Here is a 24,858-nt window from a genome sequence, read left to right on the forward strand (position 1 = left end):
ACAAGATTATCCCAACGAAGAAAAGCTTTGTCTCAACAAAGTGAGTATATAGGGAATATACCTCAACATAGTAAAGGCCATATATGACAAACCTACAGCCAACATTATATTCAGTGGTGAAAAGCTGAAAGCATTTCCTCTAAGATCAGGAACGAGATAAGGATGCCCACTCTTGCCACTTTTATTCAACATAGTATTGGAAGTTCTGGCTACAGCAATCAGAGAAGAAAAAGAAATAAAAGGAATCCAAATTAGAAAGGAAGAGTGTGCAGATGTCACTGTCACTGTGTGCAGATGACATGATACTATACATAGACAATACTAAAGACACTGCCAAAATACTACTAGAACTAATAAATTCAGTAAAACTGCAGGATATAAAGTTAATATACAGAAATCTCTTTTCTTTCCATACACCAACAACAAACTATCAGAAAAATTAGGAAAACAAACCCATTTACAATTGCATCAAAAAGAATAAAATACCTAGGAATAAATCTAAGGAGGTAAAAGTCCTGTGCTCAGAAAACTACAAGGCACTGAATAAAGAAATTGAAGATGACACAAAAAAATTGAAAGGTATACCTCATGGATTGGAAGAATTAGTATTGTTAAAATATCCATCTTCCCCAAGGCAATGTACAGATTCAATGCAATCCCTATCAAAATACCAATGGCATTTTTCACAAACTAGAACAAATAATTCTAAAATATGTATGGAAATACAAAAAACCCCAAATAGGCAGAACAATTTTGAGAAAGAGTAACAAAGCTGGAGATACCACACTCCCTGATTTCAAACTATACTACAAAGCTTATAGTAATCAAAACAGTATGGTACTGGCACAGAAACAAACACATAGATCAGTGAAACAGAATAAAGCTTCCAGAAATGAACCCATGCTTATATATGTCAATTAATCCACAACAAAAAAGGCAAAAGCTTACAATGGGAAAAAGACAGCCTCTTCAATAGATAGTTTTGGGAAAACTGGGCTACTCTCTCACTATATACAAAAATAAACTCAAAATGGATTAAAGACTTAAATTACAACCTGAAACTGTAAAACACCTAGAAGAAAACAGGCAGTATGCTCTTTGACTTCAGCTTAAGCAATATTTTTTTTGCATCTGTCTCCTCAGGCAAGGGAAACAAAAGCAAAAATAAATAAATGGGACTACATCAAACTCAAAAGCCTTTGCACAGTGAAGGAAACCACGAACAAAATGAAAAGGCAGCCTACTGAATGGGAGAAGAGATTTGCAAATGATAGATTCGATAAAGAGTTAATATCCAAAATAAACAAAGACTTCATAGAACTCAACATCAAAAAAAAAACAAACCCCAATTAAAAAATGGGCAGAGGACCTGAATTGACATTTTTCCAAAGAAGACATACAGATGGCCGAAAGACACATGAAAGATGCTCAACATCACTAATCATCAGAGAAATGCAAATCAAAACCACAATGAGATATCACCTTACACCTGTCAGAATGGCTATTATCAAAAAGACAACAAATAACAAGTGTTAGTGAGGGTGTGGAGAAAAGGGAACTCTTGTGCTCTTTTGGTGGGAATTTAAATTGGTGCAGCCACTATAGGAAATGGATGGAGGTTCATTTAAAAAAATTAAAAATAGACCTAACATATGATCCAACAATTCCACACTGGGTATTTTTCCAAAAAAACAAAAACACTAATTTTAAAAGATATATGCTCCCCTATGTTCATTGCAGCATTATTTCCATTAGCCAAGATATAGAAGGAATATAAGTGCCCATCAATAAATGAGTGGATAAAGAAGATGTATATATACAATGGAATATTACTCAGTCATAAAAAAGGATGAAATCTTTCTATTTGTGACAACACAGATGGACTTAGAGGGTTTTATGCTAAGTGAAATAAGTCAGAGAAAGACAATACTATATGATTTCACTTATATGTGGAATCTAAAAACCAAAGCAAATGAACAAATATAACAAAATAGAGAGTCATAAATGTAGAGAACAGGTGGTTGCCAGAGGGGAGGAGGGTGAAGGGATGAGTAAAATAGGCGATGGAGATTAAGAGGTACAAATTTCCAGCTGCAAAATAAGTGAGCCACAGGGATGAAATGTACAGCATGGGGAATATAGTCATATATAATAATGTAATTTCTTTGTATGGTAACAAAGTAATTAGACTTATCATGGTGACCATTTTGTAATGTATAAAAATACTGAATCACTATTTTCTGCACCAGGAACTAACATAATGTTGTAGGACAATTATATTGCACAAGCAAACTCATAGAAAAGGAGATCAGATTTGTGGTTACCAGAGGTGGGCGTGGAGGAGGGGGAATGGGATGAAGGTGGTCAAAAGGTACAAACTTCCAGTTATAAGACAAATAAATACTAGGGTTGTAATGTACAGTATGATTAATATTCTTAACACTGCTGTATGTTATATATGAAAGTTGTTGATAGAGTAAATCCTAAGAGTTCTCATCACAAGGAAAAAATACTTTTTTTTTTGTTCTGTACCTATATGAGATGATGGATGTTCACTAAATTTATTGTGGTCATCATTTCATGGTATATGTAAGTCAAATCATTATGTTGTGTATATTAGGCTTATACAGTTCTGTATGGCAATTATATTTCAATAAAACTGGAAGAGAAAGGAAGGAAGGAAGGCTGGCTCTGAATCTGATGGTTTCACTGGTGAATTCTACCAAACATTGAAAGAATACCAGTCCTTCTCAAACTTTTCCAAAAAATTGAAGAAGAGGGAACACTTCCTAACTCATTCTATGATGCCAACATTACCCTAATACCAAAACCAAAGACACTACAAGAAAACACTGATGCAAATCCTCAACAATATACTACTAAACAGAATTCAGCAACATATTAAAAGAATTATACAACATGACCAAGTGGCATTTATTCCTGGGATGCAAGTATGGTTTGACATATGAAAATCAATGTAATATGCCACATCAACAGAATGAAGGGGGAAAAATGATCATCACATTTGATGCAGAAAAAGCATTTGACAAAATTCAACAACTTTTCATGATAAAAACACTCAACAAACTAGGAATAATAGGAAATTAATTCAATGTAATAAAAGGCATATATGAAAACCCCACAGTGAACATACTCAGAAGAACTCAAAGTGTTTCCTCTAAGGTCTGGAACAAGGCAAGGATGCCTGTTTTCCCACTTCTATTCAACATAGTACTGGAAGTTTTAGCCAGAGCAATTAGGCAAGAAAAGAAAAGAAATTGGAAAATAAGAAGTAAAATTATCTGTTTGCAGATGATATGATATGTAGAAAGCCCTAAAGCTTGCACAGAAAAACCCTACTAGAACTAATGAATGAATTCAGCAAAGTAGCAGGATACAAAGTCAACATGTTAAAAAACAAAACCAAAAACAGTTGCATTCCTATAAACAATGAATAATCTGAAAGGGAAATTACAAAAACAGTGTCATTTACAGTGGCATCCAAAGGAGTAAAATACTTAGTAATCATCTTAACCAAGGAAGTGAGAGACTTGTCTAATGAAAACTACACACTATTGCTGGAAGAAGTTAAGACATAAATAAATGGGAACACATCCCATGTTTGTGGATTGGAAGACTTAATATTGTTAAAATGTCAATACTACCCAAAGCAATCTACAAGTTCCAAAGCAATTCAATCCAATCCCTATCAAAATTCCAATGACTGGGACTTCCCTGGTGGCACAGTGGTTGGGAATCCGCCTGCCAATGCAGGGGACACGGGTTTGATCCCTGGTCCGGGAAGATCCCACATGCTGCAGAGCAACTAAGCCCATGCACCACAACTACTGAGCCTGTGCTCTAGAGCCTGCAAGCCACAATTACTGAGCCCGTGTGCCACAACTACTGAAGACTGCACGCCTAGAGCCTGTGTTCTGCAACAAGAGAAGCCACCGCAGTGAGAAGCCTGCGCACCACAATGAAGAGTAGCCCCTACTCGCCAGAACTAGAGAAAGCCAGCGCACTGCAATGAAGACCCAACACAGCCTAAAATAAATAAATAAATAAATAAATAATTCTAAATAAATAAAATGGTTGATTTTTAGATAATCAACAAGGACGTACTGTATAGCACAGGGAGCTCTACTCAATACTCTGTAATAACCTATATGGGAAAAGAATCTGAAAAAGAGTAGATATATGTATATGTATAACTGAATCACTTTGCTGTACACCTGAAACTAACACAACATTGTAAATCAACTATACTCCAATATAAAATAAAAATTAAACTATATATATATATATATTTTTTAAAGAGGTAATTCCCTGGTGGTCCAGTGGTTAGGACTCTGCGCTTTCACTACCAAGGGTCCAGTTTCCATCCCTGGTCGAGGAACTAAGATCCCGCAAGCTGTGCGGTGTAACCAAAAAAAGAGAGAAAAAGAAAGAAAGAAAATAAATAAATAAAATGGTTGATTTTATGTGATGTGAATTTTGCCTCAATAAATTAAAAGGGTTTGGGAATTGCATGACAAAGGAACTCCATGGCTGATGATTTTTAATGCTGTCACAGCCTAAAAGCCCATCTCGCCTCTTTCTTTGCCAGAACCACGTTCAGGCCGCAACCAACTCCCCAGGACAGCCTTGGTGTCGGCGGGTCATTCGGTGAGCCGCACTGGGGCACAATTTTGGTGGCACTTTCCTGCCCTCCCATTTCAGTGTCCCCATGTCTTACACATCCTGTTCACACTAAAGCTGAAGTGAGACAGGATATCCAGGGACTTGAAAGTAGGGTTTGCTGAGAGGTGACTCAGGAAGATGGATTCTCTAAGTACCTGCCCCTCCGAGCCTGTGATTTCCCCTTTGGTGGAAGGTACTTAGAGTAGTCAAAATCATAGAGGTAGAAAGTAGAATGGTGGTTGCCAGGGGCTGGGGAGAAAGGAAGATGGAGAGTTATTGCTTAATGGATATAGAGTTTCAGTTTTACAAGATGAAAAGTGTTATGGGGATTGATGGTGGTGATGGTTGCCTAACAATGTGAATGTGTTTAATACCACTGAACTGTACACTAAAAATGGCTAAGATGGTAAATTTTGTGTTGTACGTATTTTGCCACAATAAAAAAAAGGTGGAAAAAAAAAGCTTTAAGGATGAAAATGTACTTTTAAAATATCCATCCGTAATCCAGATTTGGGGACTTATTCTTTAAAATTATTTTCTCTCGTGTGATGTTTTCCCATGCTTATTTTAAGTTTTTTCGTGATCAGGATCAGGCTTGAGACACCTAGTTATGCTGTCCTTATATTTATATATACAGCTGGTCTTGGTGTTATTGTAGAAGTAAAAAGAATATTATTTTATTAAATATTAGATTACTTCTTAGATTTAGATCTAATTCTGCTCTGTCATTTTGGAGAGTGAGGCAACTTCTCCAAGGACACAGCATTAGATTGATCCAAAGTTTCCACAGAGTGCGCAGTCCCCAACTCCCTGCCCAGAGTTCTCTCTACCTGCCACGCCTCACATTTACTCTTTTTAAAAATATTTATTTATTTATTTATTTATTTATTTATTTATGGCTGTATTGGGTCTTCATTGCTGTGTGCGGGCTTTCTCTAGTTGCAGCGAGCGAGGGCTACTCTTCGTTGCGGTGCGCAGGCTTCTCATTGTGGTGGCTTCTCTTGTTGCGGAGCACGGGCTCTAGGCCCGTGGGCTTCAGTAGTTGCCGCATGTGGGCTCAGTAGTTGTGGCTCGGGCTCTAGAGGACAGGCTCAGTAGTTGTGGTGCACAGGCTTAGTTGCTCCGCGGCATGTGGGATCCTCCCGGACCAGGGTTTAAACCTGTGTCCCCTGCACTGGCAGGCGGATTCCTAACCACTGCGCCACCAGGGAAGTCCCTCACATTTACTCTTGAATTTAAAATCTGGAATGGAAAAGGTCTTTATTAGATTAAAAAATAAACTTAAATGTCTCGGTTTTGGTTATTGTTATTATTCTCTTAAAACAGGATGGCAGAGATATCTGACAAAAAAATAATACCTACTGAATTAGAGGTGATTTCACAAGTATTTGATTTAGTTAGATTTAGTAAATAAAATAACCACAAATATCCACCAAAATAGTACTTTTAAATATACACAGCATGTCTGCTACATTTAAATTGCAAAGCAGCATATGTTGGAGTAAAATATATATATATATATATATATATTTATAAATTTTCTGCATTATTTTGCTTTTAACTCAAAATCAGTTACATTTTACCCAAACCCATTGTGTCACTATTAAAACACTTCCTGTGATTTCTTAGCTCTAGCCTTTGGTTTGAGAGCAGCTTGCTGGTATTGAAGAGAAAGAGAGAAATATGTTTTATTGGGCCCTTGCCAGGGGCCTTACCCACGCAAACTTAGATTATGTGTAAAACCCTAGGAAATGGGTAACACAGCCCCCATTTTGCAAATAAGGAAACTGAGGCTCAGAAAGATTAAAATACTTGCCCAAAGTCAGGTCAGCCCAATTTCAGAGCCCATCTGCCTACCCCATTCTTCACAAAAATCCATTACTGCATAACTGTTTTATGATTGCTGTTAATGGAAAATGTCCAGATTTTTCTGGTCAGATCTGGGCACATTCTGAAGCTGAATTTAATAGTAAAAGTATGTAGGTGCTTAGGAATAAGGAGGAAAATTCTGACCAATTTCGAAGGAAAAATAAATTTCATGTTTCAATCCTGAGATAATAGACTTTCATACAAATAGTTTACATAGCTTTTGTTTTAAAAAATTGAACTGGAATGTTTTCCAGCAATGACAAAAAAGAAAATTACATAAACCACGCGTCCTCCGGGAACTCAACTGGGAGATAGATGTGGTGTTTTTTGTCGGTTCCGTAGATGCTATTTCCAAGTAAAATGTCTCATCTACTCTGGCAAATTGATAATATTCTTTAAGTAATTATGTGAAGCCTAGACTTCTCTTATTTAATCTGGAGGTTCATCACTGCAAGTTCTAGAAGAAGTCACAGTCATCTGCTTGTGTTTACACAGGGTTTGTTCACAGGGGTGGGTGCAGGCCTGGGTCAGTGAATGTGGTGGAATTCCGTCTGAGACAGAAAGACACGCAGATACTTTAGTACATTCCTATGGCTTAAAGTCAATGAAACCGCAGCAGGGTAATTCCAAACAGTCTCAGAAGGTTTGACAGATTTTCCAGATATCTCCTGTAAACCTTGCTTAGAATATTCAGAACTTCCTTGTCTCTGAGCAGGGAATACAGTGTCCTACAGCATTCCAATTCCCTAGTGACTGAAACTTATGTGCCAATTTAAAAATCATTAACTTTTTTTTTAATATCTTTGTTGGGGTATAATTGCTTTACAATGGTGTGTTACTTACTGCTTTATAACAAAGTGAATCAGCTATACATATACATATATCCCCATATCTTCTCCCTCTTGCATCTCCCTCCGACCCTCCCTATCCCACCCCTCTAGGAGGTCACAAAGCACCGAACTGATCTCGCTGTGCTATGCAGCTGCTTCCCACTAGCTATCTATTTTACATTTGGTAGTATATATAAGTCCATGCCACTCTCTCACTTCTTCCCAGCTTACCCTTCCTCCTCCCTGTGTTCTCAAGTCCATTTTCTACGTCTGTGACTTTATTCCTGTCCTGCCCCTAGGTTCTTCAGAACTTTTTTTTTTTTTTTAGATTCCATATATATGTGTTAGCATACGGTATTCTTTTTTCTCTTTCTGACTTACTTCACTCTGTATGACAGACTCTAGGTCCATCCACCTCACTACAAATAACTCAATTTCGTTTCTTTTTATGGCTGAGTAATATTCCATTGTATATATGTGCCACATCTCCTTTATCCATTCATCTGTCGATGGACACTTAGGTTGCTTTCATATCCTGGCTATTGTAAATAGAGCTTCAATGAACATTGTGGTACATGACTTTTTTTGAATTATGGTTTTCTCAGGGTATATGCCCAGTAGTGGGATTGCTAGGTTGTATGGTAATTCTATTTTTAGTTTATTAAGGAACCTCCATACTGTTCTCCATAGTGCCTGTATCAATTTACATTCCCACCAACAGTGCAAGAGTGTTCCCTTTTCTCCACACCCTCTCCAGCATTTATTGTTTGTAGATTTTTTGATGATGGCCATTCTGACTGGTGTGAGGTAATAACTCATTGTAGTTTTGATTTGCATTTCTCTAATGATTAGTGATGTTGAGCATCCTTTCATGTGTTTGTTGGCAATCTGTATATCTTCTTTGGAGAAATGTGTATTTAGGTCTTCTGCCTATTTTTGGATTGGGTTGTTTGTTTTTCTGATATTGAGCTGCATGAGCTGTTTGTAAAATTTGGAGATTAATCCTTTGTCAGTTGCTTCATTTGCAAATATTTTCTCCCATTCTGAGGGTTGTCTTTTCATCTTGTTTATGGTTTCCTTTGCTGTGCAAAAGCTTTTAAGTTTCATTAGGTCCCATTTGTTTATTTTTGTTTTTATTTCCATTTCTCTAGGAGGTGGGTCAAAAAGGATCTTGCTCTGATTTATGTCACAGAGTGTTCTGCCTGTGTTTTCCTCTAAGAGTTTTATAGTGTCTGGCCTTACATTTAGGTCTTTAATCCATTTTGAGTTTATTTTTGTGTATGGTGTTAGGAAGTGTTCTAATTTCATTCTTTTATGTGTAGCTGTCCAGTTTTCCCAGCACCACTTATTGAAGAGGCTGTCTTTTCTCCATTGTATATTCTTGCCTCCTTTATCAAAAATAAGGTGACCATATGTGTGTGAGTTTATCTCTGGGATGGGCTTTCTATCCTGTTCCATTGATCTATATTTCTGTTTTTGTGCCAGTACCATACTGTCTCGATGACTGTAGCTTTGTAGTATTGTCTGAAGTCCAGGAGCCTGATTCCTCCAGCTCTGTTTTTCTTTCTCAAGATTGCTTTGGCTATTCGGGGTCTTTTGTGTTTCCATACAAATTGTGAATTTTTTTGTTCTAGTTCTGTGAAAAATGCCATTGGTAGTTTGATAGGGATTGCACTGAATCTGTAGATTGCTTTGGGTAGTACAGTCATTTTCACAATGTTGAGTCTTCCAATCCAAGAACATGGTATATCTCTCCATCTGTTTGTATCATCTTTAATTTCTTTCATCAGTGTCTTATAGTTTTCTGCATACAGGTCTTTTTTCTCCTTAGGTAGGTTTATTCCTAGGTATTTTATTCTTTTTGTTGCAATGGTAAATGGGAGTGTTTCCTTAATTTCTCTTTCAGATTTTTCATCATTAGTGTATAGGAATGCAAGAGATTTCTGTGCATTAATTTTGTATCCTGCTACTTTACCAAATTCATTGATTAGCTCTAGTAGTTTTCTGGTAGCATCTTTAGGATTCTCTATGTAAAGTATCATGTCATCTGCAAACCGTGACAGCTTTACTTCTTCTTTTCTGATTTGGATTCCTTTTATTTCTTTTTCTTCTCTGATTGCTGTGGCTAAAACTTCCAAAACTATGTTGAATAATAGTGGTGAGAGTGGACAACCTTGTTGTGTTCCTGATCTTATAGGAAATGGTTTCAGTTTTTCACCATTGAGAACGATGTTGGCTGTGGGTTTGTCATATATGGCCCCTATTATGTTGAGGTAAGTTCCCTCTATGCCTACTTTCTGGAGGGTTTTTATCATAAATGGGTGTTGAATTTTGTCAAAAGCAAAAATCATTAACTTTGACTAGAACTCTTTATAGATTTCTCAGTTCATCGGAACCTACGTACTGATTGTAACCTCTTTTTGGCTTACGATGTGGTGTTATCTTTAAGAATATATATATATATACGTATGTGTGTTGTCTTGGAGCATAGCAATAATAACAATGAATATTGAGCATTGCCATACTAAAAGCTTCACATACATTAGCCCCTTGAATTGGCAAAATAGCTTTGTGAAGTCAAGATTAACACCCCCATTTTACAGACCAGGACACTGAGGCATGGGAGGTGAATATGTTAGTTGCAAATATATCTCAACAGGGAAGGAGAACGGGCATCGGAGCCAGTCAGTCCAGCTCTGAAGCCCTCCTATGGGTACAGGAGCCTTGGTCAGAGCTTCAGAGTTAGGGCCTGAGGCTCAGACAGCACGTGGGGGGACGCTTACTAGACTGTTGTTAGACCTTCCTTCTCTTCCTCACGTTCTGGCTTACACTCCCATTAAAAGTGGCTGCAGTGACCGTGACCTGAACTGAGTGTCACCATCCATTTAAATATCTCCACAAGAACATCTGATTATTCCCAGACATGTAAGCTTCCTGTGCCTTGTATATTATTTCAGGAGAATGGTTGGGGATATCCTGTGGTGATGCATGACAGAAGGAAATTGAGAGCAGTTAATATTTTTTTTGTAGGACCTGATATTTGTGGATTTGATGTCAAGAAAGTTCATGTTATTTTACATTTCAAGAATCAGTATCACTCAAACAAGAAATCAATCAGGTGTAAGGTAAATTCTTTCATATTCAAATCAGTAATCATGTTAAATCTTGCCAGATAATAACGTAAGTTTATAGAAAATAGTTTTGACCTTAAAATATTTAAGTGAACTATGGATGGGCCTTGTCTGTCCTGTCCCTGCTTTCCAGTTTAGCAGGCCTGTTAGAGACACTTGTCCACCACTTTGACTGGTTTGGTTTCCAAAGTTTTTACCCAGCAGGAGGGTACACTTCTCACTGTGAGCCATGACATTGATTTATAAAGTGCCCCATAAGGGTTACAACAGGATGGTCACATTTCAGCTATACCCATCGTCATTAAGGAATGAAATATTCAGGGTGAAAAAAAAATTCTGGTGAAATTAATCTTCAAAATACCAAAACAATTTAAAATGGGAATATTTCTAAAATGAATGCATACATGCTTTACATTTTTACCCAGGGGATCCTGTGAAAATGACATTTTAGGTCTTAGGGCCTGTTTATAACTCAATGGCCCTACCGGGGCTTCTCTAAAGAGGCAGCTTGCATTAAGTCCCTGGTGTGTGGGCCTGTGAAGGGGAAGTACACTCCCCAAAGCTCATCCCCCCACACTTTGAAGGTAAGCACCAGGAAGCAGGGACCTGTCCCCTGAGGCATCCCCAGCACCCATAGCCTCTGTGAATCTGGGCAGGAGGCCAGTGTATTTCAAGATCACTGACAGCAAGGAGCGGAAGCATCCATAACCGTCCTTTATTCCGTCTCGACCTGAGCGGGGGGCGCTCGGCATCCTCACAAAGCCCCAGTGAGTCTCTATTGGCAGCATGGTTTCTCGCCGGGTCCTGCCTGCTGGCTTGATGGTTCTAAAGGATCAGCAAGTCCCCCATGTACTCAGAGGCCTGACACCCCTCCCTTGAGGGTGGAGGGGAGCTCAAAATCCAGGTCTTCCTCCTCCACCTTAGTGTTGGACCAGAGGACCAGTCTTCATGATATGATTCCCGAGCATTTGTTCAGTTGCAGCTCAGGCATGCAGGAGAGAAAGGGGATGACACTACCAGATGGAGGCTGTGAGGTCTGGCCTGGACTGTGCCTGGGAGGCCAGAGCTCGGTCACCTGGGGGCAGCAAGCCTACGGGGCCCTGAGTGGCACCGGCAGGCCGACAACTCCCTCAGACAGGTATTGGTATTTCTGCAGCCTGTTAGAAAAATAAGAGACAAGTCTGCTGAAGGAGCCTTGGAGCCTTGGATCATAGCAGCTAGTCAGCATTACGGACTCCTCGGTGAGGTGCAAGTTTATCTTCACGGGGCTCCGATTCACTCTGCAATGCTGTAAAAGAAATGCAGTGGTCAGCCCTCAAGGGTTTTCAAGGAGGAGGTCTGGCCTGCATTGTTAAAAAAAATACCTTGGGAGATTGGTTCAAGATAGCGGAGTAGAAGGACGTGCGCTCACTCCGTCTTGTGAGAACACTGGCATCACAACTAACTGCTGAACAGTCATCGACAGGAAGACACTGGAACTCACCAAAAAAGATACCCCACATCCAAAGACAAAGGAGAAGCCACAATGAGATGGTAGGAGGGGTGCAATCACAATAAAATCAAATCCCCTAACTGCCGGGTGGGCAACTCACAAACTGGAGAACAATTATACCACAGAAGTTCACCACTGGAGTGAAGGTTCTGAGCCCCATGTTAGGCTTCCCAACCTGGGGGTCTGGCAACAGGAGGAGGAATCCCCAGAGAATCGGACTTTGAAAACTAGCGGGATTTGATTGCAGGACTTTAACAGGACTGGGGGAAACAGGGACTCCACTCTTAGAAGGCACACACAAAGTCTTGTGTGCACCAGGACCCAGGGGAAGAAGCAGTGACCCCATAGGAGACTGAACCAGACCTACCTGCTAGTGTTGATGGGTCTTCTGCAGAGGTGGGGGTGGGCGGCTGTGGCTCACCGTGGGGACAAGGACACTGGCAGCAGAACTTATGGGAAGTACTCACTGGCGTGAGCCCTCCCGGAGTCCTCCATTAGCCCCACCAAAGAGCCTGTAGACTCCAGTGCTGGGTCGCCTCAGGTCAAACAACCAACAGCGAGGGAACACAGCCCCACCCATCAGCAGACAAGCGGATTAAAGTTTTACTGAGCTCTGCCCACCAGAGCAACACCCAGCTCTATCCATCACCAGTCCCTCCCATCAGGAAGCTTGCACGAGCCTCTTAGATAGCCTCAACCACCAGAGGGCAGACAGCAGACGCAAGAAGAACTACAATCCTGCAGCCTGCAGAACGAAAACCACAATCACAGAAAGATAGACAAAATGAAAAGGCAGAGGATTATGTCCCAGATGAAGGAACAAGATAAAACCCCAGAAAAACAACTAAATTCCAGAAAAAGAATTCAGAATAATGATAGTGAAGATGATCCAGGACCTTGGAAAAAGAATGGAGGCAAGGATTGAGAAGATGCAAGAAATGTTTAACAAAGAACTGGAAGAATTAAAGAACAAACAAAGATGAACAATACAATAACTGAAATGAAAAATACACCAGAAGGAATTGATAGCAGAATAACTGAGGGAGAAGAATGGATAAGTGACCTGGAAGACAGAATGGTGGAAATCACTGCTGCAGAACAGAATAAAGAAAAAAGAATGAAAAGAAATGAAGACAGCCTAAGAGACTTCTGGAACAACATTAAATGCACCAACATTCGCATTGTAGGGGTCCCAGAAGGAGAAGAGAGAGAGAAAGGACCTGAGAAAATATTTGAAAAGATTATAGTCGAAAACTTCCCTAACCTGGGAAAGGAAATAGCCACCCAAGTCCAGGAAGTGTGGAGTGTCCCAGGCAGGATAAACCCAAGGAGAAATACACCGAGACACATAGTAATCAAATTGACAAAAATTAAAGACAGAGAAAAATTATTAAGAGCAACAAGGGAAGAACGACAAATAACATACCAGGGAACTCCCATAAGGTTAACAGCTGATTTCTCAGCAGAAACTCTGCAAGCCAGAAGGGAGTGGCACGATATATTTAAAGTGATGAAAGGGAAGAACCTACAACCAGGAATACTCTACCCAGCAAGGCTCTCATTCAGATTTGACGGAGAAATCAAAAGCTTCACAGACAAGCAAAAGCTAAGAGAATTCAGCACCACCAGACCAGCTTTGCAACAAATGCTAAAGGAACTCCTCTAGGCGGGAAAGAGACTAGAAACTTAAAACAACCTTGTACATGTATAGCCTGCTATATCAAAACCTCATGGGAACAGCAAACCCCCAAACTGAAATAGATACACACACAAAAAAGAAAAAGCAACCCAAGCACAACACTAAAGATGGTCATCAAACCACAAGAGAAGAGAACAAAAGAGGAAGGAAAGAAAAAAGACCTACCAAAAAAAAAGGAACTTCCCTGGTGGTCCAGTGGTAAAGAATCTGCCTTCCAATGCAGGGGACATGGGTTTGATCCCTGGTCAGGGAACTAAGATCCCACATGCTGCGGGGCAACTAAGCCCGCATGCCACAACTACTGAGCTCACGAGCCTCAACTAGAGAGCCTGTGTGCTGCAAACTACAGAGCCCATGCGCTCTAGAACCTGCGTGCCAAAACTACAGAGCCCAGGCACCCTGGAGCCTGAGCGCCACAACTAGAGAAGTGAAAACCAGCATGCCACAACTAGAGAGAAGCCCGCCTGCGGCAAGGAAGAACCTGCACTCTGCAACTAAGACCCGACGCAGCCAAAAAAAAAAAAAAAGAGACCTCGGATGTTCTGGGGAGGAATGGTTGGCGATCAACAGGCAGGGAGATGGGTGAGATTGTTAGGTCAAGGCTTCAGCGGGATGCAGAACACGGGAGTGTTTTGACAGATGATTCAGGTGTAGGATCCAGAGGACTTGGTGATGTTTGGAATCTGGGTGCTGAGGGTGTGGATGATGACTCTCAGTGGCGTTGCTGTTAAACAGGAGGGGAAATAAAGGCCAAGAAAGGGGTCAGGGCAGACTCAGGGGTCATGTTTAGAACAGTTGGTTGTGAAATCCAGGCAGACATCAAGGTAGAGGTGTCGAACAAATTGTTGGAAACTTTGGGTCTGAAACTTGGCTGATGGTTGGGATTAAAGGTGTTGGCTTGGAGCTGTTTACATATGCGTGGGTGTAGATGTTATCCCTCAGGAGGCTCTGGGCCAGTGGACAAATCCCAGAGGGTGCCAGCCATGGGGCCAGCAAGCCCAAAGTCTAAATTAAGAAAGACAAGTGGAGACAAAGGCAGGCAGAGAGCAGGGGGAAAGCATTTGGAGAATTGTGCACTCAGCTGTCACAGCGGGCTGCAAGGGTTAAGGGGGACACAGAGTAGACTGTAATACTGGTCCCGGGACAGAGTCATTGGCTACGGTGTGGCAGAGCAGAGGGGTACTGAAAAGACGTTTTGATTTGGCTCTTAGCAGGGAGAGACTCCTCCTGACAGAGCCTTTATGCTGGGGCAGTGGTTCCCAAACTTGAGCAGCGTCAGAGACCCTGGAGGGCCTGTGAAAGTGGCCAGAGGGTCCACGAGGCTCTGATGCAGCGGTTCGGGGCTGACCTGGGAACGGGCATTGCCCTTGTTCCCCCAGTGCTGCTGCTGCTGTTGGGGTACGGTTCAGGGGTCCCCTCCACTGCTGACAGTCAGATACGTCCTGGGCACCCCCAGCCTCCCCAGACCCCCTCCCATCCACCCTCCAGCCCCCCTTTATTTTATTATTTATTTATTTATTTTTGGCCACGCTGTGTGGCACGCGGGATCTTAGTTCCCCAACCAGGGATCCAACCCGTGTCCCCTGCAGTGGAAGCGTGGAGTCTTAACCACTGGACCGCCAGGGAAGTCCCCAGCCCTCCTTTACTGAATGTTAAATGCTTTCCTTGTGTCCAGCCTGGGGCTTTAACCATGACCAAAAGGCACACCAGGCCTGCCCTCCTCAAGCTTCAATTGTTGGACAATTCAGAGAGTTAAAAATTCTCCCTTGTGTCGAGAAATAGAGTGGGCTTCATTTGGTGTCTTTCAGAATGCAGAGCCGGAAGTTGTTTTGCATGTAACTTTTCATAAGTCCAACAACGCACTGGTCCCTCGGTTTACACCAATCACCCCATCATAACTGCCTGGGGGATTATAGGTGAAAGCCATTGTCTTTGCACAAAAAGGGAATCAGCCACTCAAGAGAAGGCTGCCAGTAGTGAGGAAGTATTCTACAAAGGGGTGAGTCTTCTGTAGGACACCCTTTCATTGTCAAGTCAGCCCCTATTTCTAGAACGTCTCTGCTTGCTGTTTACAACAAGGCTTTGACCCATGACAACTTACGCTGCATATCTTAGACCTGCCTTGAAACGTCAAGGGTCCCATTCTTTTCCTTTTCTCCCCCAAAACATTCAGGTTGATGGCTTCACACACCTCTACACTCTGATTTTAAGACCAGACCTCACTTACGAAGTGAAAATTGATGGTCAGTCGATTGAATCCGGCAGCATAGAGTATGACTGGCAGCTCACATCACTGAAGAGAATGGAGAAGGCTTCAGCAGAGTCTGAGGACTGGGACCAGGCTACAGAGGGCAAATCCCAGGTGTGGAGTTTCCCCGCACAGCTGCTAGAAAGTGTACAAGTGTAGTTCGTAAGTACCCAAGTACCGTACAATTGCTGCATGGCTGGGAATCATGATGACAGCATTACAGCAATCAAAGTGCCCTCCTCAGAGCATATATGCTGAGACCAGCCACACAGCTGCACGCTTCAAGGTATTGTGAAAGAGTTAAAATACCTGAGATGAAAGCAAGTAGGGTTTGTTTTTGTAACCAATGTTATTTTTTTTTTTTTTTTTTTTTAGAATTTATTTATTTATGACTGTGTTGAGTCTTCGTTTCTATGCGAGGGCTTTCTCTAGTTGCGGCAAGTGGGGGCCACTCTTCATCGCGGTGCGCGGGCCTCTCACCATCGCGGCCTCTCTTGTTGCGGAGCACAGGCTCCAGACGCGCAGGCTCAGTAATTGTGGCTCACGGGCCCAGTTGCTCCGTGGCATGTGGGATCTTCCCAGGCCAGGGCTCGAACCCGTGTCCCCCGCATTGGCAGGCAGATTCTCAACCACTGCGCCACCAGGGAAACCCAACCAATGTTATTTTTAAAAAAGGAAAATGTATCAGCAACCTTTATAAAAATGATTTTCTTGTCATTCTGCATTTGAGCATAAGTATTTTTGAGCATCATACTTGTGACTGACAACCAAGAATCAATTATCGTAACAGGTATATATTAGTTTCCTAGGGCTGCCATAAAAAGGACCGCAAACTGGGGGCTTGAAACAACAGAGATGTGTTCTTTCAGTTCTTCTTGAAGCCAGAAGTCAGAAATCAGCAGGGCCGCACACTCCATCTGAAGGGTCTAGGGGAGAATCCTTCTTCGCTTCTTCCAGCTTTTGGTGACTCCCAGCGTTCCTTGGCTGGTAGACACATCACTCCGATCTCTGCCTCCTTTTCCACATAGCCTTCTCCTCTTCTTGTGTCTCTTCTATCTCTTATAAGGACATTTGTCATTGGATTTAGGGCCTACCTGGGTAATCCAGAATTATAGAATGAACTGTCTAGAGATCCTTACCTTAATTACATCTGCAAAGACCCTTTTTTCCTAATAAGGTCACATTCCCAGATTCTGAGACTTAGGACGTTGAGAAATCTTTTGGGGAACTCAACCTGCTATTAAGGTACTTTTTTTTTTCCAGTTTACGTTAGTCATCGTTGTAACATTTTTTTTTGTACATCAAACATTATGCCAAAATGTAAGCTATTTATCTTAAGACAATTGTCTTTGCCATAACTGAGAGTACTGTAACTGATGTTTACAATTAATTTCTGGCAACTTAAAATACTAGTGGCATTGCTAATAGTCAAATACTTCATCATAGATGGAATGTAATTATGAAATTAAAATGGCATCTTGTTTAGACTTTAATTATTTGGCAACCCTTTTTTTTCATAGATGATCAAAAGTAAACTTCCATGAATTTGGAATCCATGTGTCCAATCAGTGAGAATGTCTTCAGATTAGAGTAAAATCCCAATCATGTAAGGCTTCCCCATCATTTCTCAAGAAAAAGAAAAAAGGCGGGAAGTTTTACTCTCCCTTTCTTACCTTCAAACCAAAGTAAAAAAAGTAGTTTTTCACCTGGAAAAGAGCACTTAATTTAAACAAGGTACAGAATGGCAAAGAAACTGACGCTGAGGCTCCCAGGCTCAGGAGATACGGGTCTTAGGACTGAAATCCTGGCTGCCTCTGGGCTACAAGGATGCCATCCTAGCAGTGCAGGTGTGCCTTGGTGCCGAGTGTACATGAGGCAGGTCCCCAGAGGAGCCAAATCATCCTTTCAGAAAGCTCGTTTCCAAACTGGCCGCGTTCTGTCCATATGTTCAGTTCTGTGTGATCTCCTAAACAGTGTGGTTCTTTATGGTGTTACCATTTGATAACCCTCATTACAAAGAGTCGGCTACTGACTGAGTTGTAATCATTTCCTGGATCCCAACACGAGACTGGCTCATCTGTTGCCGGTTGGGGTCGGGGCAAAGAGCAGTAGGAGAGACGATTAACTCCCATGTGCCATCGTTGAGAAGTTCTAGAGTAACGTGGAAAAGCCACAGTCTCAGTGCAACACTTTTACTATTTCTCAGTTATTCTGAAAGAGAAAACATCATTGTACACCACTTTTATGCTTTGATGTGTTTATCTGAATATTATTAATCCAGAGCAAATTTTTCTCATCCATTCATTTATTCAACAAATATTTATTTGGGAATTCCCTGGCGGTCCAATGGTTAGGACTCCACTGCTTCCACTGCAGGGGGCATGGGTTGAATCCCTGGTCGGGGAAGTAAAATCCCACAAGCCGTGTGGTGGGGCCATAAAGAAAGAAAGGAAGAAAGAAAGAAAAAGGAAAGAAAGAAAGCTCCATTAAAAAAACCAGAAAAAAAAATTTATTCAACACCTATTAAGTCACCTTCACATAGATATGTGTATATATGCATGTGTAGAAATGTGTATATATGTGTATGTGTGTATATATGTGTGTATATGTATACCTGTGTTTTATTTTTTAAGATTTATTATTGATTGATTGATTGATTGATTGATTTTATTTATTTATTTTTTTTGCTTCATCCGGTCTTAGTTGTGGCGCGTGGGCTTCTCTCTAGTTGTGGGGCGCAGGTTCCAGAGCACATGGGCTCTGTAGGTTGCAGCACGTGGGCTCCAGTTGAGGCACGCAAGCTCAGTAGTTGTGGCGCGCAGACTTAGTTGCCCTGTGGCATGTGGGATCTTAGTTCCCTGACCAGGGATCAAACCCGCGTCCCCTGCATTGTAAGGCGGATTCTTTACCACTGGATCACCAGGGAAGTCCCCTGTGTTTTATATATATGTGTATAGTGTGAGTATATGTATAAGGGCTGAATAATACAACTGCTTTTCTCCTGCTACCCAGCAGTCCTCAGGTAAATCTTGGGACATTCCTTAGTTGTCCAGCCTCTCTCTGGAACAGTCCATATATGACCATGATGTAGAAGGACAGACTTAACCTAATCAGCAATAAATGTGGCCCGTCTTCCCAACATCACTCTTTGCCCCATCATTTTAACTTTGGCCACTATTTCGAGTTTTCCACAGCACCGTTCCTCTCAACAGCATGGGAAGAGTGCTGTCATCATAGGTGCGGCTGGGGAGAAAAAGCAGGCAGTGTGTGGTCCTGAAGCCCCCGGTGAGGGAGGGAACCCCAGCACTTAGCCCTTCGACCATCGAATGGAGGAGGACACGGGGAAAAGTGCAACCAGGGTCACAGGTCTGCCCCTGCCTCTTGGGAGTTAAGAATTTCCTTTCTCAAATCTGAGAATCTAAGTTTTTTCCCCCTACACATATTCTAAGGCCTGGAAGAAGCACTTTCTGGATGCCAGTGCCAGCACGCCGAGCGACTGGAACAGCGAACTGGACGGGGACCGGCAGGCGCCGATGCTGCAGAAGCCTCCACACCAAGTGCGTGGCACCTCCTTCCCCGCAGCCCCTCCCCACCCACGTCCCCGGGGCCGACCACATACGGCTTGTTGTTGCAGGATGGCCTGAGACCAGAGGGCATAGACAGAGATGTTTGGCTCCATCAGAAGATGAAAAACACCAACTATTTGACGGAATATGACCTCTCAGAATTTGAGAACATCGGTGCCATCGGACTGGAGCTTTGGCAGGTCACTTGGTCTTAAATTCGCTTTAGTTTAATAACTCTGGACTTCAGCCTAAACTCCTTAATTCACATAGCTAGTATTTGAGCTCCTATTGCGTGCCTGGCACCCCTACCTGGACCCAAGACATACAGTCGTAGACAAAATGGACATGCTTCCTGCCCTGGGTACTTCTTGTCTGCCTTCCTGCTCCCTGGGAATTGGCCTGGAGCTGACCTTGTGGTGCCTGTCAGCTTTAGGATAAGACTGAAGATTCAGATGTAGCATGTCCAGGGTGGAGCCTGAGATTCTGCATCCCCAGCAAGCTCCCTGGCGGTGCTCATGTTGCCCATCCACGGCTCACACTTTGCACAGGAAGGTTCTCGAGCATCGGTTCTCAAACATCGCTGAATGCTCGAGTCACTGGGGAGTTCTTGAAAGTCTCAGTGCCCCGGTGGTACCCCAGACCAGCTAAATCAGCATCCCTGGGGGTGAGACCAGGCATCAGGAGTTTTGCAAATGTTCTTGGTGGTCCCCATATGCAGCCAAGTTTGAGAACCAGTGCCCTGGAGGGAACAGATATTCTAGAAAAGGGTATCTGCATGTCCTACTATTGGCAGCTAATCACTGTTACAGTACTGAGCAAATTACAACTGTTTATTTTGTGGAAAGTTTCATTTTTCACATCAGTAACGGAGGCCTTATGTTCATCCACAGGTGAGATCCGGAACCATCTTCGATAACTTCCTGATCACAGATGATGAAGAGTACGCTGAGAATTTTGGCAAGGCCACCTGGGGTGAAACCAAGGTACAATGAACACAGTGAACTTTTCTTTCATAATTCAGTTATTTCTGCACTTAAGTCTCACATATAGGAAAAGGCTTGATGAATTTTTACTAATGAACACTCCACCCAGATCAAGATATAGAACGTCACCAGAGCTCCAGGAACCTCCTCGCGATCCCTCCCAGCCAGCACCCGCCCCCAAAGGAATGGTGGTTCCACTATTCCATCACTGTAGATGGATTTGACTCCTTTTGAAATTTATGTAAATGTAGCTGCCCATTATTTATTCATTCAGGTAGTGTTGCGAAGTTCATTCATATTTTTGCATGCAGCAGTAGCTTGTTCTTCCTTTGTGAATATTCCAGAAGGTAGGTATCCATTCTCCGTGGATGCAGGTTTGGGATGCTTCCAGTTTGTGGAAAAAGCTGTGGATAAAGCTGTTCCCATCATTCCTGTACATGACTTTCAATGGACACATGCCCAGGAGTGGGCAGGCTGGGTCACCAGTTCTTACACAAACAGTTTTCAGTGTGTCATCCTGTTTACATTCCCTTCTGCATGGTCGAGAATTTCAATTGTGTCGCATCTTTGGCCATGCTAGGTACTACTGTCAGTTGTTGTTGATGAGTCGGTTTTATTGAAGCATAATTTACATACTGTGAAATGTACAGTTCTGTGAATTCTGACAAACAGAATTTTTTTCATTTTTATGAAACAACCACTAAAAATTAAGATGTAGAACAGTTTCACCACCCCAAAAAGTCTCCTTGTAACCAAGCCCTCCCCTACTCCAGCAATCACTGATCTGATGTCCGTCCTTATAGTATTTTTGAAGTATAGTTGATTTACAGCGTTGTGTTCGTTTCAGGTGCACGGCAAAGTGATTTAGTTATAAATATATATTCTTTTTCAGATTCAGAATATATATATACTTTTTCAGATTCTTTTCCATTATAGGTTATTGCAAGATATTGAATATAGTTCCCTGTGCTATACAGTAGGTCCTTGTTGGTTATGTCCCTATAGTTTTGCCTTTTCCAGAATGTCATATAAATGGAATCATATAGTATGGAGTCTTTTTGAGCCTGCTTCTCACACCAAGCGTAGTGTCTCCAAGATTCCTCCATGTTGCTGAGGTTCACTCAGTAGTTTGTATCTTCTTATTACTGAGTAGTTTATCTGCTCACCAGCTGATGGACATTTGGGTTGTTTCCAATTTTTTTTCTTTTTTGGCCGCGCCACGGGGCATGCGGAATCTTAGTTCCCCGACCAGGGATCGAAGCCGTGTCCCCTGCAGTGGCAGCAGTGGAGTCCTAACCACTGTACCACCAGGGAAGTCCCAGGGGTGTTTCCAATTTTTAACAGTATGACCAAAGCTGCTATCAATTTTGCGTATAGTTTTTTTGTGTGGACATGTGCTTTTATTTTTCTTGGGTAAATACCCAGGAGGGGGTTGCTGAGTTGTATGGTATATCTTTAACTCTATGAGAAATTGCCAACCTGTTTCCAGAGGGGCTGCACTGTTTTGCAGTCTCTCCAGTCTCACCAGCACTGGGGACTGTGGGTTTCTATAGGTGTGCAGTGGTATCTCTCTCTGATTTTGTTTGCATTTCCCTGATGACGAATGAAGGTGGGTACTGTTTCATGGCTTTTGTGGCCATTTGGAGATCCTTTTCTGTGAAATACCTGTGTTTTAAGATGTAAGTTTTGTTATCGTTCAGGTGTGGTGAGGCCAGCAGATCAGGAGATGACCTCCATCAAAAAGATAGTTTATTTTACCCACAGATCCCCAGAGGAGGGGCCACGCCATGCCATTCAGGGCCACATGGGGAAGCACCAGGGTTGGTCAGGAGGCAGAGGGAGAGCGTGGAAGATGTGGGCAAAAAACTTTGTTTTGGTTTTTTGCAGGAAGGAACAGATGAGGCCGGATAAGCAGGCTTAGGGTTGGCTAGTTTTAAGAATTTCAGTGGGCTCTGGGGTACTAGTTGTCTAGTACCTGGCTGTGGGATAATTAAGGCAAGGAGAAATCAGCCCTGACTATGAGCCCAGTAGTGGAGGTCGTTAGGGATGTGAGCTCTGAATGTAGTTTGCATATGAAAAGAGTGCTTTTTGGCATTTACTATCTCTAAGAATGGGCCCCCTGGGAGGGGCCATCCCTCCTGGGTCAGCAAGGCCCCAGATGTCAAAGCAAGAGAAACATGTGGTTGATGCAGCCTGTTTATGTCGCTTGCCCACTTTCATGTTGGGTTATTTGAACTTTTCTTATTTAGTTGTAGGTGTTCTTTATATATTCTGTCAAGTTCTTTGTCAGATAAGTGTATTGTAAATGTCCTTGCCCCCTCTGTGTTTTGCCTTTCTATTCCCTCAAGTGTGGAAGCACTCCTGTATTTTTTTTTTTTTTTTTTTTTTTTTTTAGTGTGTATTTTGAGGCCCCTATCCTGAGAAACCAACTTAAAAACTTAGCTCTGGCTTCACATAAAGAAGATAAAATATCTTCCATCAGTACAAATTCATTTATAACTCTTTGGAGCCAGAGTATTGACGCTAAAATGTATGCTTTTAATGGGCATAAACATTTTGTTTCTCGTGTTGTTAAGCACCAATAACTAAATGGTGGCGCAGCTCACCCATAAGGAGAGAGTGGTCGGTGTCTTCTGGGAGTGCCATGGCTTAGAGAGAAAGGTCTTGGAGGACCCTCCACACTGTTTTAGCCAGAAACTTTGGGTTGTTAAATTGCATGCCGGTGAGTTTAAATTAAGGTGATACACAAACCATCTTCTTGCTTTTAATTGAAATCTCCTCATTCCCTTATTTTCACTGATAAGGCATCTTCCATGTCATGTCCGTCACACTGGGACCAACTGCAAAGCGGGTGCTTAAAATCTGAACATTTCAAGGCATTTCAGGGGGAAATTTCCCCTCCACTGATGAAAGGTGGTTATCACTAAGTGATTTTCTCATGAGCCCTTTCTTCTGTTTTCCTTTTTTAAAAAATATTTATTTATTTTGGCTGTGCTGTGTCTTAGTTGTGGCAGGCGGGCTTCTTAGTTGCGGCATGCATGTGGGATCTAATTCCCTGACCAGGGATCGAACCCTGGGCCCCCTGAACTGGAAGCGCGGAGTCTTACCCACTGGACCACTAGGGACGTCCCGAGCCATTTCTTCTTGAATCTGATTTCTGCTGCAAAGTCTTCCTAAACTCTTTTTTCAGGAATGACTACAGGAAATTTCTTGACGTGTCTTCACTCATCCTAACCCTTCTTTTAATCACACATGTCTGGAATTGCTCATTCAGGCTCTGAGGCCTCTTCTCATTACTCATTCACTGGTCAGCTGGTTGAAGGACCGGCCCAGGTGCTCTGGGAATAGAAGAAGGAGGGTGTATTCATTTCCTGGGGCTGCCATAACAAATCACCACAAACTTGCTGGCTTAAAACATCACAAATGTATTCTCTCCCATTCTGGAGGCCAGAATTCCAAAATCAGTATCAGTAGGCTGACATCAAGGCATCAGCAGGGCCTTGCTCCCTCCAAAGGCTCTAGGGGAGAACCCTTACTTCGCCTCTTGCAGCTGCTGATGGTTCCTGGTGCTCCTTGGTTTGTGGCTGCATCCTTCTAATCTTTGCCCCCATCTTCACGTGGCCTTCTCCTCTTCTGTCTCTGTTTGTGTCAAATCTCCCTCTGCCCCTCTCTTATGAGAACATTATGATAGAATTTAGCGTCCACCTGATAATCCAGTAGAATTTCCTCTCTCAACATGCTTAATTTAATCACATCTGCAAAGACACTTTCCCCATACGTATAAGGTTACATTTACAGGTTCCAGGAATTGGGACCTGATTACTGGGGGGTTCTTTTTCAGCCGACCCCCAGCTGGTGTGGAGGCTTCCAGAAGGCAGGGGCAGGCTGCATGCTGACACCCAATCAGCCCAGAGGAAGCATAATCCCCAGCCGCCGGGGTCTTTGTTTCTTTCTCCAGGGCCCAGAAAGGGAGATGGATGCCATACAGGCCAAGGAAGAAGTGAAGAAGGCCCGAGAGGAAGATGAGGACGAGCAGATGATGGGCAGGTTTGGTGGGAGAGAAAATATCTTCAAAGGATTCCACAAGAGGAATGAACTTTAGTCATCCCCACCCCAGATAAAGATGACTGGTAAAACCTTGTTTCCACTTTAATCAACATTTAAAAGCTCAGATGTCTACATACCTGGCCATTTGTCTAATTTTCTTTGAAAAATGTTCCCATGCTTCTCGGTGGGATCGGTCTGGTTTTCCCCGAGCACTTTCCACCCCCTCCTCCCCGACCCCAGGTACCCAGAGACGTTTCCTTGGGACAAACCCAAGTGCTGGAGGAAGCCCGAGGCCAGTGAGAGTCTGGCC

The 24,858-nt window shown here is 42.4% G+C and overlaps 1 protein-coding gene across 1 annotated transcript in view; it reads left to right on the forward strand.

The window, feature by feature from the left end:
* Positions 1 to 24,858, forward strand: part of CALR3 (calreticulin 3) — a 31,243-nt gene extending 6,385 nt beyond the window's left edge. Inside the window, exons 4-9 of the mRNA XM_036847833.1 lie at positions 10,413 to 10,507; positions 15,878 to 16,066; positions 19,402 to 19,509; positions 19,587 to 19,718; positions 20,409 to 20,501; positions 24,460 to 24,858. Of these exons, the coding sequence (XP_036703728.1) occupies positions 10,413 to 10,507; positions 15,878 to 16,066; positions 19,402 to 19,509; positions 19,587 to 19,718; positions 20,409 to 20,501; positions 24,460 to 24,603 (761 nt within the window). The 3' untranslated portion in view covers positions 24,604 to 24,858. The remainder of the gene's footprint in view (positions 1 to 10,412; positions 10,508 to 15,877; positions 16,067 to 19,401; positions 19,510 to 19,586; positions 19,719 to 20,408; positions 20,502 to 24,459) is intronic.

This window comes from Balaenoptera musculus, chromosome 3 (assembly GCF_009873245.2).
Source record: "Balaenoptera musculus isolate JJ_BM4_2016_0621 chromosome 3, mBalMus1.pri.v3, whole genome shotgun sequence".
In the NCBI taxonomy this organism is placed as follows: Eukaryota; Metazoa; Chordata; class Mammalia; order Artiodactyla; family Balaenopteridae; genus Balaenoptera; species Balaenoptera musculus.